This window comes from Quercus robur, chromosome 7, assembly GCF_932294415.1.
Source record: "Quercus robur chromosome 7, dhQueRobu3.1, whole genome shotgun sequence".
Taxonomy (NCBI): Eukaryota; Viridiplantae; Streptophyta; class Magnoliopsida; order Fagales; family Fagaceae; genus Quercus; species Quercus robur.
This window is the reverse complement of record NC_065540.1, coordinates 23001319-23020665: the sequence shown is the minus strand read 5'-3', so window position 1 is coordinate 23020665 and position 19347 is coordinate 23001319. Positions and strand designations below refer to the sequence as shown.

Here is a 19347-nt window from a genome sequence, read left to right as displayed (position 1 = left end):
GGTAGTTACTTTAGTTGGTTTTGGTTTTAGCCAAATGTGGAAAAATCAGTAATGCTCAAATTGCTGGATCAGTTGTCACAGCTGTTTTGAAAGACTGCCCCAGCTATGAGGAAAAGCTGTGACAGCTATCCTATGACAGTTGTCACAACTATCATAAGATAGCTGTTTACTTTAGATAGAAGCAAATGAGGTCAGATGGGTGATTTTCAGACTGTTGGAGAGGACATTCAGCATTCATTTCATGAATTTGACTGAAAATGGTAAGATCTCTTTCAAGGGTATCTTGCTATTTTGGGTATTGCAGCTGGCTGCTGGGATTTCAACATTAAATGGTTGATGATATCACTTCCAGCCAGGTGCCAAGTGCTGAATACACTGCTGGGGTTTAGCTAGAAATGTTTCCTTTTTTGGGTGTTTGTGTTTTTGGTGTAAGGTTCCCTTACAACACATTTCTAGTAAGTAATAGAATGATTGGTTGAAAGTTAATGAAGTTTTAGAGATTTAGTCAAGGCCTCATTGTGTTGTGACATAATCTTGGTGAGCAAGAGGAGTATTTAATGCTCTGCTCTAGCAGCTGGTAGAAAAATATATGGTCTGATTGTGGTAGACAGCAGTTGGGTATTAGAGATATCATGAATATTTTGCATATATTTGAAGATAAAAGATAGCCAATCAGATTAGGTCATGTGTTTGAGTTGGATTTTAGTTGAAAATAGTAATAAGATTTATGTAGAATAATATAATGAAGTTTCTAAATTTGTATAGCAACAACTAGGGATTGAATGAACAGTTATCTTTCCAGCAGTTAGACGGCTGGAGATATTGAGTATCTGTCATATGATGAATATTAAGTTCTAGGAAAAGAGCAATGGAGAATTTTATCATCTAAAATACTATGTGACAAGAGATGCTTACCATATGTTACCCGTTACACATGGACTTGTCAAAGTTAAGAGAGTTGGAGAAGACACGCCAAGCAACATGCCTCTTTTATCAACTTTAAACCGTTGGAACTTTACTGAACATACCTCTTGACCCTCCAAACCACGACTCCCAAAATTTCCCCCAAAGAGACTTATGAGCTTGGATCATAAGCCGAAGATGAGATGATGTACCTCGAGTTTTGTTGTCATTTTGTGTAAATATGGGCTCTTGTTGAAGAAGCCATTTGCCATGAGTGTAAGAGAGGTAATATGGGCCGTGAGCTTTGATTCATTGCTTAAGCCCGATCCCTATGTTGATGTTGATGATGTCGTGAGGTTATGATCCCAATTGATGAAGAGGAAATGTGGACATGAATCTGCCTCTTGAAATAAGGATCTCGCGGGCCATGTGAGTCCAATCCATGTAGTTGAATGAGATATGAGCTTATTTTGAGTTTTAAATAAATTTACCCAAAAAATCAATAATATGTTGATGTGGCATGGATTGCCAATGAAGTAATGTCACGTGGGCTGAAAAAATGGTCCTCAATAGCTGCTAAGGTGTTTGGCGAAAAGCCTATGAAAACCCCTTTGGTCAATACAATCTCAGCTGACCCACTAAAGCCTTGGGTCTCAATAAAAGAGTAAAAAAAGGGGATTGGCAAGGAAAAGGAAACAAAGAAAGCTCTCTCCCTTCCTCAACTCAATCACAGCTCCAGCTGCAAAGCTCATCGCCAAATTCAGGGAAGTCTTCTCTACTTTATTTTTCCTCTACCTTTACTTTTCTCTTGGATATGATTGAGAATAGGAGGTTTTGGATATGATTGAGAACAGAGCAATCGACAACCACCACCAACAACAATAACCAATATCTGACAAAAAAAAGAACGTTGTTTTGTCCCAGATTTTTTTGTTCACACAGTTTATAAAAGTGATTTCATTGAGCCCTTTGATTTGTGTGCTATTCCTCCAGTTTGTTCTCATAGAAGTTCTTAAGCAATAAAAAACCTTAACTTTTTTTATTTTTGTTATGTTTGTTTTTCCCTAAAAATATGTTTTTCTAATGGTAAAGGAAGAAGTGGGTAACAGATCCCTAACGGAAGTTACCTCAGGTGAGTAAAATGTTAAGTTTTGAATCACAAGTAGGCAAAATGAAAATGGGCATAATCACAGGTGGGTTTACTGTAATTTTCCCTAATTTTATTTTATTTTGGAAAATCACAAATGATAATCGGTCTTTTTTTTTTAATGTAATTATTCTGCTTATGCTAGAAGGAAAAACATTTCTAGAGAACTTGTAGAAGGTGCTAACAATAACTGATAATTTGTCTTTAAATTTAGAGTCTATTGTGGGTTGGTCATTGTTGACTGTAAAAGGGAGTGAAACTGAGAAAGTATTTGAACTTGGAAAATTTTCTTAGCTGAGCCCTGGAAAGTTGAAACAATTAGACAGAAAGTACACGTCAAAGAAATTGAAAATTTAAACTGGCTTTCACTACTTTGAACAAGTCCTACATTCGTCTCAAGCCTTTCTTTCCAGGAAATTACATTGTTAGTTCTTACCAAATGACATGATATTTTTCTCTCTAGGCTTTGACGGAATTGTTGAGCATTGAAAAGTTCTAACTAGATTTTCCATGTTCTAACTTAACTAACTTACCTCTCAAAAATTAAAAAAAAGCATTGAAAAGTTCTAGAAAGAAAAATTATGACAAAGTACGAAGTATGAGATGAGCATTAGCATCCTGAAATTTTAATTTTACTTTATTTTACCATCTCAAAAAGCCACTTTATCATTATATCATACCATTTTACAATACCTCCAGCATCCCAAAACTCTATTATTTTACCATTTTATTAAAATATTATTTTTTAAGTCCAGAAGCAAACATAAAAAACATTTTTTGGTTTGATTGTGCTCCGGTCTGTGCTCACTTCCTCTCTCTCTCTCTCTCCCTCTCTTGTCTCACTTCTTTGTTACTTTTATCTGGGTTTGATTATGCTTTGGTGTGTGCTCCGGTTGTGGATCGTGGGTCTGTGCTCCGGTTGTGGATCGTGAATTCGTGATATGGGTTTTTGTTGATTGTGATTTGGTGGGTTTTTGTTGGTTGTTGTGCTCCAGCGGTGGGTTTTTGTTGGTTGTGCTCTAGTGTTTTTGCTGGTTATGGGGGTCAGATTTGAGGGTTTGGTCGTGCTCGATGGTATCGTCATCGGTTTGCTATGGGTTATGGGTGTCACCGTCGGTTTGGCCATGGGTTGTGGGTGTCACTGTCGATGTGGCGATGGGCCATGGGTCGTGGTTGTGGTGTTGGGTTTTTTTGCTTGGGTTGTTGGGTAGCGATGGTGGTTCGATGTCTGGCTACGACGATGGTTCGGTGTTTGATTTGTGGTGCTGGGTTGGCTGTGCTGTGGGTTGCGATCTGGTGAAGCTTCAGCGATGGAGAGACAGAGATGAGAGATGAGAGAGACAGAGATAAAATATTAATATTTTCTTTTGCAATTGTGCTACAGTGTAATTCTAAATGTAGAATTACACCTAGCAGTATTGCCAAAAAATTTGCAATACTTGGGTTTTGCATTCCCAGATGCTAAGTACTTCGGAGCTTGAAATGCCATATTCTCCTTACATTTGACATTTGCATTCCCCAATGCTGATGTTCTTAGTGTGCCTTATCTATTTTCTTTGTTTGGATATGGTTTTGGTACGTCAATGCACTTGACCCATATGATACGAGAACGTTTATTTTCCTTGGTTGGATACAGCTTAGGTTGAGCTTAACCCACTTAGTTTTTCCTTTTTGCCAAGGATTTGACATTTGTCATAGGCCTACGAAAGAAAAGAAAGAAGCCATAGGGATTTACTAACAGTGTGTTTTGATTAGAGGGGAATAGGATGGATATAAATAAAAAAGAGAAAATAGCTTTTGGTGTTATTTGGTAAGAAGAGAAAATAGAAAGGATTTTGGTGAGATTATATATATTTTCTCCCTGGAATTATCAAAAATTAATCTCTCTAAAATAGAGAGAAATTTGGAACAAAAATCACTAGTCATTTTGGACAAAAGTGTTTTGGTTTTTGTCTTTTTCTCCCCTTATTTTTCATACGTTTTATTTTGTGTTTCTTCTTCTTTTGTTACTTCTTCTTCTCGTTCATTTTTATTTTTGTTTGTGTTCATTTTTTTTTCCTTCAAATTCGTTATTTTTTTCTCATTTGCTTTTGGGTTCTTCAGCTATTTATATTTTTTAATGAAGTGTCCATCTATATACAATTTTTTAATAAAATTATAATGTGCAAAAAAAAATAAAATTATCTAATAAGGGCATAAGAGTAAATTTATACAAATTATATTTTCTATCTTCCTACTTTTTTCTTCAACAAAACAAAATAGTTTTTTTATCCCTCGAACCAAACACATATGAAGAAAAACTAAATTTTTTCTATCATTTTACTTTTTCATCTCCCAAACCAAACGAATGTTAAGGGTTTGGTTAACAAAGTGCCCTGAACGTATTTGTTAATAGACCATTTTAAGAAAAATTATAAAGCCATAAACTATTTTATACATTTCTTTTTACAAATGATTGATGTGGTGAATAGTTATTGGTAAGTAAAAATGTGATATTAATGATGGCCCAGATTAGGACTAATCAAAATTTATCACATTAACAATTTGTAAAGATGTTGAAAATAATTTGTGTTTGTAGTATTACTTAAATTTTAATATTACTTTTATGGAAAATATATAAAATTGTGAGAAACATTAGTTACTTTATTCTTTTCTATAAAAAAAAAAAAAAAAAGTCCGAAATGTTAGTTACATTTTTGTTTTTTAAGAAACAAACACTCACAAGGGAAAGGAAAAGAGGGTTTAACACAAAGGCACACTACAAACTCTACTCAAAAGTCATAGTAACTTTTAAAAAAGAGTATGACAAGTTATACTACACACAATACTCTCTTTAAAGCAATGTGGGACAATTACAATTTTTTTTACACAATACTCTCTCTTAAGTAATATGGGACAATTACTATTTTTTTTTTAAAACAAACACACTCAAGATAGAAGGAAAGCGGTTTTAATACAAAAGTACACCACAAATTTCACTCAAAAATCATGGTAACTTTTAAGGAAGAACGTAGCAAGTTAAACTATACATAACACACTCTCTTAAGCAATGTAAGATGCTTACTTTTTTTTTTTTTAATAGAAATAAACACACACAAAAAGGAGGAAAAAAAGGTTTTTTTTTTTTTTTTTTTTTTTTGAAGGGGGAGGAAAGGTTAAAATACAGAGACATACCACAAACTAATTTTAACAAAAAATTAGTTTTTTTATTATATTTTTTTATAAAGAGTTTTTAAAAATATTTTTTAAACTAATATATTTAAGATACTTGTTAACTTTTTTTTCTACATTTCCTAATATCATCAAGGTGATTACTCATATGACATCCAATAAAATAAAGAAAACTTACCAAATTTGACCAACGGATCATTCAAGAAAACTTATTAATTGGGGCAATTGAAGTCCACATATATATAAATTATATATATTCATGAAAAGCTCAAAACCAGTGGAATTACATGATGGAGTTAGATTAATTGGTCGGTCTACTAACTGAGGCAAATTTGTCAAGTCGATGACTGGAGTTTGTCGGTGCTTTAAAGAGAAGCGCGTTGGACCCAAAAGCAGTCTCACTGTCTGTCTTATTATAAATATTTTTCTAATCTGATTTGATTAGATTCCTTAGATTCTGTCAGGACTCAGACGGAAAGGGATTTACGGAAAGGTACAGCCATCTGTTCTTTCTAGCTATAATCTTTTGATCTAATCCACAAACAAATCCCAGTCCTCTGTCCGTGTCTCTCTCTCTCTCTTTTTTTTTTTTTTTTTTTTGGCGGTGCTGAATTCCAGCTGCAATTGGCGGTTACCCTTCTAATCGGAAACTTTTCTTTTTAGAGGCCAGATGTTTATTTTTGCCTTACTTGGATTATAATCTTTTGGGATTTGTCATTTTGAGCGAGAAGGTATGACAAGACTAGTTCTCATTTTTTTAGTTACCTAATTAATACGGAAAATGTTAATGGACATCATCAAATGCCCATTAAAAATGATTTATTGTGAGGGTTTATTTAATAAAAAATTAATATAAATTGATGGATTTATTGAAAATATTATGGAAGTGACAATTAAAACTTAAAAAAGTTAACACTATCCAATTAATAAAATGTATTTATTATTTTTCAGTATTTGGTTGTTATTAGTAAGTATAAAACTTAAATAATAGGTTCAAATTAACAATTTGTTATCAAAAATTTGTTGTAAAAATATTATAGACATAACATTATATACGGTGGTCGTAGCCTTACAAGTCTTAGTCACCAGATGGGTATGTACTTTTATTTTTTATTTTTTATTTTTTAATATGTTTTAAAATTCATTTTTATTAATTAGCAAGTGAACAAAGAAGACAAATTAAAGTGATTAATATTAAAATATTAAATACTAATATTTTTATATATTTTTTAAAAAATTAAATTCAACCAATATACAATATCAAGAAAAATACACACTTCCCTAAAAAAAAAAGATACAAAAACAAATGAGTTTATACATACAAAAGTGTCAAGTGATTTATATATATATATATATATATATATAAATTTTATTTATTTTTTACCTAGGTAGTACAATTTATAATTGCATATTAATTTGTGACCTTAAGGACTTGTTAAGGGAAAATTTATTGCCTCCATTTGAAGTATATTTATTTTATGGTTCAAAATAAATACCACTACAAGTTTAAAGGTGTATAGTATACCACATCATTTAAAGACTCCTTACACTAATAGTTCGATTCAAAAAATAAAATTTAAACTGTAAAATAGACTCTCAATTTTTATATTAAATTTTAATTAGTTCAATTGATAAAATTTCTTATCATCAAATCAGAGATTTAAGATTCGATTTCGACATACACCAAAAAAAACTAATTAGTATTTTAGTTTGATGATAAAAATCTATCATCAAAAGAAAACATTATAGGTCAAAACTATCTCTAAAAAAAATCAATTTTCATTAAAATGGAGCAAATCAGGCTTCTTTATTTGTACACGTATGAGCCTCAATTTAAAGGAAACCAAATCATAATAATATATATATATATATATATATATATATTTTTTAAATACATTAATTGAGAGTATAAAGATTCTGAATGCTACTAAATACATTATTATACACGCATGGTCAATGCAGAGAGGGGGTGAGTTCATCTACCAAACTCAAATCTTGATCCATGCAAAATCGTGGACAAAAAGCTTGCTTCATCATTTTATGCCACGCGAATTTTTGGAGGTCCGTACAGCGCAAAGTACTACTCCGTATATAGTATATACATATGTACACCTGTTTGGCTTGTTTACCTTGTAATATGAACACGACAGTTGGCCATGACAACAAATTGTCAGAAACAAGCTTTTGAGTTTTGACTTTTAATTTGTTGATAATTGCACGAGTTCTCACGATTCACGAACCCTACTTCACTTTTTTTTTGGGTAAGAAACTTCACTTTTTTTTTGGGTAAACCGTAAGAAACTTCACTTCTTCTTTTTTCCGTAAACTGTAAGAAGCTTCACTTCGATATGACGCATTGCATTGCTCGTAATTATCACGGCTCTGGTGACTACCAATAGCCAAATCCACACAAATACAAATATTGAACTTTATCATAAGTGAGGAAGGCGTGAGTTTTTTTTTTTTTGGAAAGGCATTAGTTTATAAAAAAAAAAATTATTTTTTAAAAAGAAAATAAGAAAGTAAGTGATTTTTTAGATAATTTTTTTTACATTTTTCATAAAAATTGTATTAAAACTTTTTAAAAATAGTTTTTTTAACAAATACTACACTAAAGACATCTATTAACATGATTTTTTTTTTTTAAACCAAGGGCATATTAACCTATAAATAAATACGGTACTTTACAGTTTTACGTAAAATTTTTAATAATTTTTTTATATTTTTCATAAAATTAATGTCAAAACTTTCTTAATATAGTTTATTAACAATTACTTTAAGAGTACTTATTAATATAACCCATAAATAAAAAAAGGACCACCAAAGTTTCTAACTGAAAAAAAAAAATGTTACGTTTACAATATTTTTACAACAAATCACAGGTAGTTAGTTGTTATTGGTTCAAATTTCAAATTAACACTAAGATTACTTTTTTGCCCCAATAATAACAACTAGTAACAACTTGACACTTAAAATTTGTTGTAAAAATATTGTAGACATATTATTTCTCAAAAAAAAAAAAAAAAAAAAAAACAAACAAACAAACGACAAGAAGGTTTGGAATTTCTAAGGTCTATAGCTAGCTTGTACAAATGATCATGTCTGCGACAGTGTGACTTTACCTTAATTACTTTTTTTTTTTTTTTTTTGAGAGAGTTTCAACCTATGACGTCTGCTTCTGATGACTGCTCTTTATCATCAGACTAAGACACCAATCAGTTTTTGGTGTAAGCGGGAATTGAACTCCAGATCTTTTATACAACCATCAGAGACTTTACCAGTTGAGCTAACTGGAACCCACTTACCTTAATTACTTTTATACGGTAGTATATTATCTTAAGAAATAGGAATCAATAATAAAATAAATAAAAGAAGAAATAAAAAAGGAAATCCCTAATAAATAATAATTGTTACGGACTTTTGGGTGTTTGGATGAATTCATTTTTAATTATTTATTTTTCTTATCGTGAATTCTACCTTAAAATAAAAGCAAAATTATCCATAAATGAATGCTAAATAGAGTGAAGGTTCAGAAATGGAATCCAAGAAGTGCAAACGAGCCGAGAAGCTCTTGGCCTAATTGCTAGAATTTTATTATCATACTTCTCGTGATAAGCTGCTTCAAATATATCTTTTTCTTCTTTTCTTTTTTTCCCCCACAGAGCTATGTCCATATTCATAGCGTATAAGTATAACAATTTATAACGTAATATAACTTTGATGAGGTTTATCCAAATGCAAATTTACTTTAAAATATTTGAATTTATTGAAACAGTTGAATTTTTTTGATAAACTTAAAACAATTGAATTAAGTCAATTCTTACCTGTCAAACATATATTGAACTATTGAAATAGAAGTAAACTATATAGCTTTTTTGGAATAATTTTCTTTTTAATCAAAGGCTGTGACACTACTCTGTCCCCTCAGAAAAAATAAAAAATGGTGATTAGATAATTTGTTGTGTTTTACCAATTTCCCAACTGACATCTGTACACACATGGCTGTACATGAGGTTCTACAAGTCAATGTATTTAATGCATCAATATTTAAAGTTCATAAAAATTTTAAAAAGTTTTATTAGTATAACTATCTGTAGATATATGTAGATTTTGAGTTTTTGACAAAGGTTAGGTGGTCCATTCAAACTTTAGCCATGTAATTAGTCTTAACCACTCATAATATAATACACCATTGGCTCAACTAAACGCATAAACGACCGAATGGCTCTCATAAAAAAAAATAAATAAATAAATAACGACTGAATGGCAGTCATTTATCCTTTGTGATTTGTGACCAGCAAATAGTTTTTGGCGGTTTGGCCCATCCAGATTTCGCAAAATGATTAATCTTTTATAAATAAATTCAAAAATAAATAAATTTGCCTCAATTATAGCTGTATAGTGTATACCAACAAATTAAATTTTGTCTAAACTCACTATTGACATTATTTTATTTAATAGATTTGATTTGGATTTTTTTTTTTTTTTGTGAGGTGATTTGATTTGGATCTGAATATATTAAACTGGTCACAACGATGATATGTGTTCATTTTTAACCGCATATCATTACTATCTTAAATAGTTTAATGCACTGGAATCAAGTTTTGGATGGAAAAAAAAGAAAAAAAGGATAGAAAAATCAATGTCTTTTTTATTTTATTTTATTTTTTATGTATAATAATTGATCTGAGTCTTTGAGATTTTAGTTTTTTTATTTATTAGGTCCTGGTCTTTTTTTGTTTTGTGGTCTTTGGCACACAGTCGTAGCTGATATTTATGTCTATTTTTATCACAAACAGCACCTTGTTCAAATGTCTAGTATTCAAAAGTTTGAAATTGTTTTTAATGTGAAAAGTGAAAACAAAAAGGGTTTTGAAAACATAATATAAAACAGAAAATGAATATCGATATATTCATAACATTTTATTAATAAATCTTAAATGATAAGTGGTTATTAATTCTAATAATTTATTTTATATTATTTATTATAAAATTATTGTGAAAATGTCTCGTGCCTGTTAGTACTTCAGTGATACCACCCTCTCTCTCTCTCTCTCTCTCTCTTCTATATATACGTACATCTTGCAAGAATAGCAGCATAGAACTAATCAACTAATTAACGAGTAGTTGGTGTTTTTCAAGAGACACAGAAAAGCTCAGGCTGAGAAAGTGGCTCAACTAATGAAAGCCACTCTGTAATCTCTTAACCTCTTCGCCACCTCCCACATTCTTCGCTCTCTCTCACATTGCTACCGACCAAACTCCATTGGGCCATTCACTTTTTGGTCTCTTTTCTCTCATACCTTTACTTTCAGACTTGGGGAAAAACCTCTAGTCTCGTCTCTCATTTTCCACTTTTGTCTCTGATGGATTAAGGTAACATTATTATACCCTCCATTTCATCACTCTTATGTTCTTGTCTTTTCTTCTTTATTTTTATTTTGTCATTCAACTTATTGATAATTGTGTAAAGAAGAAACATGAATTTTAAAAATGATTTCTGGGTTTTTTTTCTTCTTCTTCTTCTGAATTTATGGGTTATGGCTATTGTGTTAAAATTGGTAAAAATTGTATAGAGAATTTACTCAACTATTAAAAGGAAATAATGTAGTTATGATTGTGTACAAATAAGTTTGTAGAGGAAAAGGTGTCAACATTGACAATGGTGTCTCTTAAGCACTTGCTTTTCTGTTGATTGATTGAAATAGGAATATGGGAGTGTTAAATGTTCTGCAAGATGGTTTTTTTGGTCCATTTCTATTAGGATATTTAGGCCTACAAAATAAGAAATGAACTTCAGGAATATTGGTTGTGTATTTTGAAGTTTCATTTTTTTTATATGTGGTCTTATAAATGCTCTATGTTCGGTTCAATCATACTTTTTTTTTGGTACGTACTTAATTTTTTCAGGCATTTTTTATTTATTTTCCTAGTCCTAATCCTATATCTTTTTGTGTGAAACGAAATGTGGACAGGTGTTCATGGGATCAATCATAAATCCTCATTGTTGAATTTTAAAATTGGTGTAATTTTTTCTAGCATACGATGCCTGTCAAAGATACTAATATTTAACTTTCAATTTTTTTTTTCTTCAACAGGTATCCAGATCCCATGGATCTTTTTGATTAAGATCTTGGTTATTTGGGATATATACAAGATATCCCATTTTGATTAAATGGGTATATCCTTTTCTAGCCCACTTGCCGACCTTGATGATTTGGTTAGTAGCTATGAAGCTATAATTGTAAGATCAGTTAGTTCAGTAGTGAGGAACATGTTGCGATCAGTCGGTTTCAACATCCGCGATTCAGATTCCACTAAGTTGAAATCATTTGGTTCAAGAAAGATGATACTGGAAGGATCACTTAGCTTTAAAGGGAGGGAGTTAGAGACTGTGTTCTCATTCAAAACTCCTACTGCAGAAATGGAAAATGATGTGTTTGGAAGATGTGTGAGCTCTAAGACTAGAGATGTTGGTGACCAATTGGCAAAATCAGATAGCTTATCTGAGAAAAATCACCAGACACCATTGTTGGAGCCAAAGAATAATAGAAACAAGGCTGCATTGAAGTTGCAGAAAGTGTACAAGAGTTTCCGAACAAGGAGACGGTTGGCAGATTGTGCAGTTCTTGTGGAACAAAGCTGGTTTGTAGTTTTTATGTGCATTCCTTTACACTCATGCTTGCTGTGTAATCTTTCTTTACAAGAATGATTTTATAAAATTGAACTGACCCCATCCATTTCAAATGTTAACTATAACCAAATGAAATGGTGTTGTTTTCATCTGTCCAAACAATATAAAAGCTTCTTGCAATTCATTTTATAGGTGGAAATTGCTAGATTTTGCAGAACTGAAGCGAAGCTCTATATCATTCTTTGACATCGGGAAACCAGAGACAGCTGTTTCACGCTGGTCAAGGGCAAGAACTAGAGCTGCTAAGGTAAGTTTTAAACAATTTGGTGCATGGTTAAAAAATATTGATCAGTTATATATGGTTCTAAATTGCTGATTTTTTTTTTTTTGGCAGGTGGGAAAAGGCTTATGTAAGGTTGGAAATGCTAAGAAACTTGCTTTACAACATTGGCTTGAGGCAGTAAGTCTCATGCTTAAAGTAAATCTTTGGACAAAACTACTAGTTTTATTTGTGGCCTGTTTTCAATCTTGTTATTCTCCTAAACAGATTGATCCTCGCCATCGCTATGGCCATAATCTTCAATTTTATTATGTGAAATGGCTCCACTGTGAGAGTAGACAGCCCTTCTTCTACTGGTAGGATTACTTGGGACCAAAAGCAAATCCTTCAGATTGACTTTTGCTTTCCAATGAGAATTATTTTCACCCTTGACATTTGAACTTTGAAAAATAACAGGCTCGATGTGGGAGAAGGAAAAGAAGTCAATCATGAGAGATGTCCTCGATCGAAGCTTCAGCAGCAATGCATTAAATATCTTGGTCCGGTGAGCCTCATGTCCCCTTATGGCCCCTAGAAAGTAGAGTTAGAATTATTATTACTGATAAATGCTTCATTTTGCAGGCAGAAAGGAAGGCTTATGAAGTTGTGGTGCAAGATGGGAAACTTGTCTACAAGCAGAGTGGTGAAAACCTTCATACAGAAGGAGGACCCAAAGATGCTAAGTGGATCTTTGTCCTTGGTACATCCAAGACCTTATACGTTGGGCTGAAGAACAAGGGCACATTTCAACATTCAAGTTTCTTGGCAGGTGGAGCCACATTATCTGCTGGAAGATTAGTAGTGGAAGATGGCATCTTGAAGGTATAAAATAAAAAAATTGGGGATTTTAAGAACTGGCTTTATTAATTGGTTTCTTTTACTTCATATTAAAATTTTTTGATGTACTAACACGATTTCTGTCAACTCAATCAGGCAGTTTGGCCACACAGTGGGCATTATCGACCAACAGAAGAAAATTTTCAGGAACTCATGTCATTCCTTAATGAACACAACGTAGATCTCACTAATGTAAAGGTAGAGCATGCAGACTTTGTTCTCAATAAATTTTTAAAGTTCACCCTGTACAATCTTATTTTTGTGGCTAGCAACAACAGATATAAATCCATCTTTCTGCAAATATTGGAACTGCAAATAGTGGTGACAATTGACATATCATGGAAGATATGCACTTTTATATCTAGCCAAAAACCTTCTGCTTTGTCATTGCACACGGACTTTATTTGCCATAGTTCATATCAGATTTTGATTCACCATGAAGGCAAGTCACTAATGCACCACTCTTTTTATGCAACAGAAAAGCCCAGGTGAAGAAGAAGAAGAAGAAGCCCCTTATAAAAAGGGCAGCGACATTTGCCTTCGGAGCAATTCAACAGAAGCAGATTTATCTCAGGATACTGAATCTATTAGTGAAAATTTGTCAGCTACAGAGCGCAGTGATTCCAGAGACCAGGATTCTAATGCTGCAGAACATCCCACACCATCCATGCCAAGATTGTCAGGAGATATATACCCAAAAATGAACAGGCTTAAAATACCAAACCAACATGATGAATTTGCCAGTTTTAGGAGTGAAAAACTTAGACCAAGTTGCCACACTGACCCTCCAAATTTGTCTTCAGGAGATGGATATGAAACAGCAGAAGAATCACTTTCATCTGAAGAAGATTTCATGGTTCCGAAAATGAACCTATTTGATGGATATCAAGAAGAAGATGATGAGCAGCCAATTCCAAAAGAAAAAATCCTGCAAAGGATAGATTCACATAAAGGAATGAAGTCATATCAGTTGGGTAAACAATTATCCAGTAAATGGGCAACTGGTGCGGGGCCACGAATTGGTTGCATGAGAGACTATCCTTCTGAGCTTCAGGCCCGGGTTCTGGAGCAATCCAACTTGTCCCCAAAATCAAGAAGTGCTAATGCATCACCCCGGAGCTTTTCTCGCTTCAGCACAATGGATACTACTCCATTTTCTTTGTTTAGAGAGACAACTGCAGGCAGAAGTTCCCTTGCTCCAGAGCAAGTAACACTGTCTCAAACAACTTTATAGATATCACCAAATATAAATATAGATGAAATCACAATCCATAATGGATTTTATTATATAATACTGGGGTAGAGAAGAGGATATAGTACTTATTAAAAAAGAAGAAAAAAGAAGAGGATATAGGGATTTTTTGCATTCTTTTATATGCCATTGTTTTCCACATTTTTTGTAGATTATGGTGGGGATGGAATGAGAATTGAAGAGGTTCTGCAGGATGTGCTGCCCTTCAATCTTAGAAGAGAAGAGACCCATTTTAATTCTTTATGATGTATGTACTAATAAAAAAAACAAAAATTATGATGTATGTAGGTCCTATATTGAAATCATAAAGCCAAAATCACTGTTAAGATATCAAAGTGTATTTTCTTTTCTGTTGGGTAATAAAATAAGAAAGTGTTTATAGAGTAACATTTTGTACATCACTTTTGAAAAAATTCGCGGAAGTTGATTGCCAGTTGCTTAGGAATAGGAAAATGACAGCATATTCAAGCGCATTCATACCCACAAGATATAATGCACATCTGAACTCCAGGACAGAGCCAGAACTTAGAGTTAAGGAAGACGGCTTTACTGCTGGTTGTGTGCAGTGACTTCGACTTTTGACTCTGCTGCTGCTCAACTGCTGGCTGTTTATAGGGTCGTATTGTTTGTTTTGGGTAAAATTAGTTGACTAGGCTTAATTTTGTTTAGTTTTACTATTGGTAATTTTGTTGTTGGACTAATTTTTTTGGCTTGTATATTTTGTTTTAGATTTGGTCTTTAAAATGAGAAAAATGCTAGAGCTACAGACTCTTTTACAAATTGTTGTTGTGATGAGTGATTATTGGTAAGTAAAAAATAATATAAGTGGTAGGTCCAAATGCGAACTAATAAGAATTTAGGCGTAAATGCACTTTTAGTCCTTATATTTTGACCTTTTTCCATTTTAGTCCCTACATTTTATTTTTTCCACTTTTAGTCCCTAAAACCAATTTACGCTTTCCATTTTAGTCCTTGAAGCACTATTCCGTCACCAAACTAACGGGAAAACTGGACGTGGCTGACGTGAGTATTAAAATATTATTAAAAAAATTATTTGACATTTTTTAAATACCAAAATTAAAAAAAATAATTAATTACTCAATTTAATGTTACTGTAGAAAGAATAGAAACCCACCGAATCAAAGAACATGAAACCTAGCAAAACATGAAACCCAGCAAAAGAATAGAAACCCATCAACCAAAACCTCATACTCTCTCTCTACCCTCTCTCACTCACCGCTCGCCCTTTCGTCTTCATTCTCTCTCAAAACGATCTCAAAGACGCCACTTCATCCTCCTCCGATGACTCGCCCCCCGATCCCACCACTCCCCATGACTCGTCCAAGTGGGACGAGTTCGGCTTTGAGTCCCACTCACCTCACAAGTCTGAGGACGAGCTTGACCCTGGCTCCTGGCGCCTGATCTTTGAACCTGACTCCTCCTCCTCCACCTCGGCCCCACCCGATCTAGTCCCTGCCTCGGAGTCCGATTCGCTCTTGATAGGGTGGCCATGGAGATCGACATCTTGTAAGGTATCCTTGGCGGCCTTAGCGACTTCGATTCGCTTGAAGAAGACGAAAGCGTAGCTGCGAGAAGAGTAAGAGGTGACGCTATCGAGTGCACAGTACTGGACAAAGAGATCCATGAGATCTGAGTCCGCAACGTCGCTGGCTAGGTTACCGACCCAGAGATTGTTCGATGGCGTCTCCGATTCGTCGGAGTCGCCGCCGATTCTTCCTGGCCTGGTGTTCATCATCATCGATTTGTTGTTCAGAGGTGGCATTTGCGGATCAATTGGGAATTTTGGTCTCACCACAGAGAGAGAGAGAGTGATTGGGTTTGGAGAGAGAGAGAGAGAGATAGAGAGATTTGATTTAGGGGAATGGTCTAGAGAGAAAAAAGAGAAGTGGATGAGAGTGAAAAGAGGGGCAGATGAGATTTGATTGGGTTTGGTGGTTTCAGGTTGCTGCTGTGTTTACTTTAAATTTCTGGGTTTGTTTTTTTCATGTGGAATTTATTATTTTTCTGGGTTTATGGGTTTGATTTGTTGGAGGATTCAGTGGAGGAAAGGGATTTTGAATGAATTTTTGCATGTTTAATTTTCTGGGCAACCTTCATGTTCTTTCCCGAAGAACATGAAGAACATGTAACTTTGTTCTTCCGAAAATAATGAAAAGAAAAAAAAGAAAAATTTTTAATTACTCTTTTTAATTGGTTTATGTTTGTTATTGTGTTCTTTGCGTTTGTGTTTGTGATCTTGTGGTAATGTTTAAATTTGAGTTTGTGTTTTTTGTGTTTGGTAAGAATATGAATCATATATGGGAAACAACATAAAGAACGTGAATATGTTCTTTTGAGTTCATCAAAAAAAGAATATGTTCTTCTGAAAAAAAAAAAATTGGAAAAAAAAATTCTTTTTAATTAAAAGAAAGTAAATTTTTTTGTTGGAAAGAAAATAATTTTGTTTGTTTGTTTTTTTATTTTAATTAAAATTGAGTAATTAATTAATTATTTATAATTTTGGCATTTAAAAAATGTTAAATAATTTTTTTAATAATATTTTAATGCTCACGTCAGCCACGTCCAATTTTCCCGTTAGTTTGGTGACGGAATAGTGCTTCAAGGACTAAAACGGAAAGCGTAAATTGGTTTTAGGGACTAAAAGTGGAAAAAATAAAATGTAGGGACTAAAATGGAAAAAAGGTCAAAATATAAGGACTAAAAGTGCATTTACGCCAAGAATTTACTATCTTAACCATTTGTAAAAATGTTGTAGAAAAATTTGTGACTATAACAATATTCTTAAAAGAATTAATTATATTATTAAGGAGGCAAAAGTATAATTTTATAAAATAAAATTGCTAAAATTAATACCCACATATATAATAATATATTTTAAAAAAATTTGCCCCCCCCACCCCCCACCCCCAAGTCAAGCCATGGCTTTGTCTATGCTGAACTCTATCCAAATTCCAAATACTGGCCCATCATTATCTTACTGCCTCTATTATACATTAAAGGAACTTGTTGTACAATTGGGTTATGTGGAGCCTAATTTGTGTTTGATCCGGTTTGTGACCCAACCTTACTTATAAGTGTGACAATTTTAAATAAAAACTTTTATGAGATTAGGGTTTGGCCTGGTTGTTTTGGGGTATATAATATTTATTTGTAGTTTTAGATTAGGGTTCACTATATGGCCGGCCACTCTTGTAAAAAATGCAGTAATTCTGTGAATGTAGGCAAATTATTAAACCACATCTTGTGTCATGTCATTGTTTTCTCTTTGAAGAATTTCTTTCTCTTTTTCGTCTCTCACAAGTTCAAGAATTAGATTAAATTCCTAACATGTATTTCCTAGGGTGTAACATGGCTCAGAATTTAATTGACTAAGGGAAAAAGAAACAAAATAAAAGGAATAAAAAAAGGGAGCCAAAAACCTTGTGAAACTAAAACAATTTAGAACATAGGTATAAGAAACTATCCTCCTGAGCCTCAGGTCTAGGTTCTAGAGCAAGCCAACTTGTCCCCAAAATCAAGAAGTGCTAATGCATCGCCATAGGGCTTTTCCCGTCTCAACTTAAAGGTTCCTACTCCATTTTCTTTGTGTAAACCGTAAAGAGACAAAGCACGCAGAGATTCCCTTGCTCTCGAGCAAGTAACACTGCCTCAAACAACAACTACACTCTTATATATGGGCTAATTAATGCAAATATGGATAAAACTACAATCCATTATTGAATTTTGTTATATAATACTTGGTAGAAAAGAGGATATAGGGATTCTTTTCTATGCCATTGTTTTCCACATTTTTGTTAGATTATTTATGGTGGAAATGTTGTCAAAAACTTGAACAAAGATCGACATAACAAAAGTGGATAAAAGAAGTTACCAAACTAGATCTCTAGCATATATTTGAAAGGGGAAAACATAATGAATAGATTTAAATCCCTCCATCAGATCGAGAGAAGAAACCACAAATTCTTTCCATGTGAAGAATGGTCATGTTTGTGTGTCATTTAAATTGGTTTCACACAAAAATAGAAAAAAGAAGAAGGGTGGAGATGCGGGGTATCGAACCCCGTACCTCTCGCATGCAAAGCGAGCGCTCTACCATGTGAGCTACATCCCCAGCTATGGGACAACTTTGTAGACAATATTTTTAACCATTAGTGGAATTTAGTACGCTTATGTAGGTAAGAAATCATTGATTATTTTTTTACTTGATGAAATAATTAGATATATTAATTCTTGTGAGTTGATTACTGGTTATTATGTTTGAACTTTAAGATGAAAAAAAAGTCCTAAAAGAATGTTTTTACTTAAATTTTGAGATTTATAATCATGTGTGATAAAATGATAGCCATTTAGTTAATATTTTAGTAATCAAATGTTAAAATTAAGTTCTATGCAATTATTTTCAAGTTTTCTTCGTGCATTATATAGAAAAATTCGCCCTCATTTAAAAATATAAAAACAGTTCACATAATTAACATTATTCTCTTTGCCTTTAAGCTCCAAAATTATGTTCAAGATACTTTTTTTAAAGAGAAATTATGTACTAAACATTGAACCATACAAAATAATGGAAAAGATGGAAATGCAAATTTGTTCTAATGTATAAATAAATTTCATACACCATGTACAATTAAAATGTTTTCACATTCCATTGCTAATTAACATTATTTGAATTTAATATTGTTATGGATAATGAGTTTTTGAGCTTGTGTGTGAGACATAGTGAATTTAACACTCTAAAGTTCTCATATATAGAAAGCAATAAGTTAGGACTTAGGACTTAGAGCATCTCACAAGAAACAAGCCATGTAGTTTTTTTCCCCCCATTTTTAATTTGATAAAAAAATTATTATTTATTTGTTAAATTTGGGGTTTAAAATGCCTATAGGTAGAACTCTCAAGTAAGGAAATGCAAAGAATACTCCAAAATAATTCTTTTCATTACAATCTTTTTCATTCTTCTCCCTCCTCCCAAATAGAGTGTAAAACAAGGTTTCAATTAAAATTGTAAAACCGTATTTTAAAAACTTAATTTTAGTCATGTGAGAGTGTGTAATAAGAAGTAC

At 32.8% G+C, this 19347-nt stretch overlaps 1 protein-coding gene and 1 non-coding gene across 3 annotated transcripts; one reads left to right on the top strand and one right to left on the bottom strand.

Moving 5' to 3' along the window:
- Positions 1-10312: 10312 nt before the first annotated feature.
- Positions 10313-14650, top strand: LOC126692802 (IQ domain-containing protein IQM6-like). 2 transcript variants are annotated; one of them, XM_050388571.1, is made up of 9 exons: positions 10313-10597; positions 11320-11866; positions 12048-12162; positions 12250-12315; positions 12403-12491; positions 12592-12679; positions 12757-12996; positions 13108-13209; positions 13490-14650. In XM_050388571.1, the coding sequence occupies exons 2-9, from the start codon at positions 11397-11399 to the stop codon at positions 14243-14245; spliced, it is 1926 nt and encodes a 641-aa protein (XP_050244528.1). In that variant the 5' UTR covers positions 10313-10597; positions 11320-11396; the 3' UTR covers positions 14246-14650. The 2 variants fall into 2 exon arrangements, with proteins under 2 accessions (XP_050244528.1, XP_050244527.1); XM_050388570.1 differs by having other exon boundaries at positions 12250-12491.
- Positions 14651-18322: 3672 nt separating this feature from the next.
- Positions 18323-18395, bottom strand: TRNAA-UGC (transfer RNA alanine (anticodon UGC)). Its single transcript has one exon. It is a non-coding gene; the product is annotated as a tRNA-Ala (tRNA).
- Between the last annotated feature and the right edge of the window lie 952 nt (positions 18396-19347).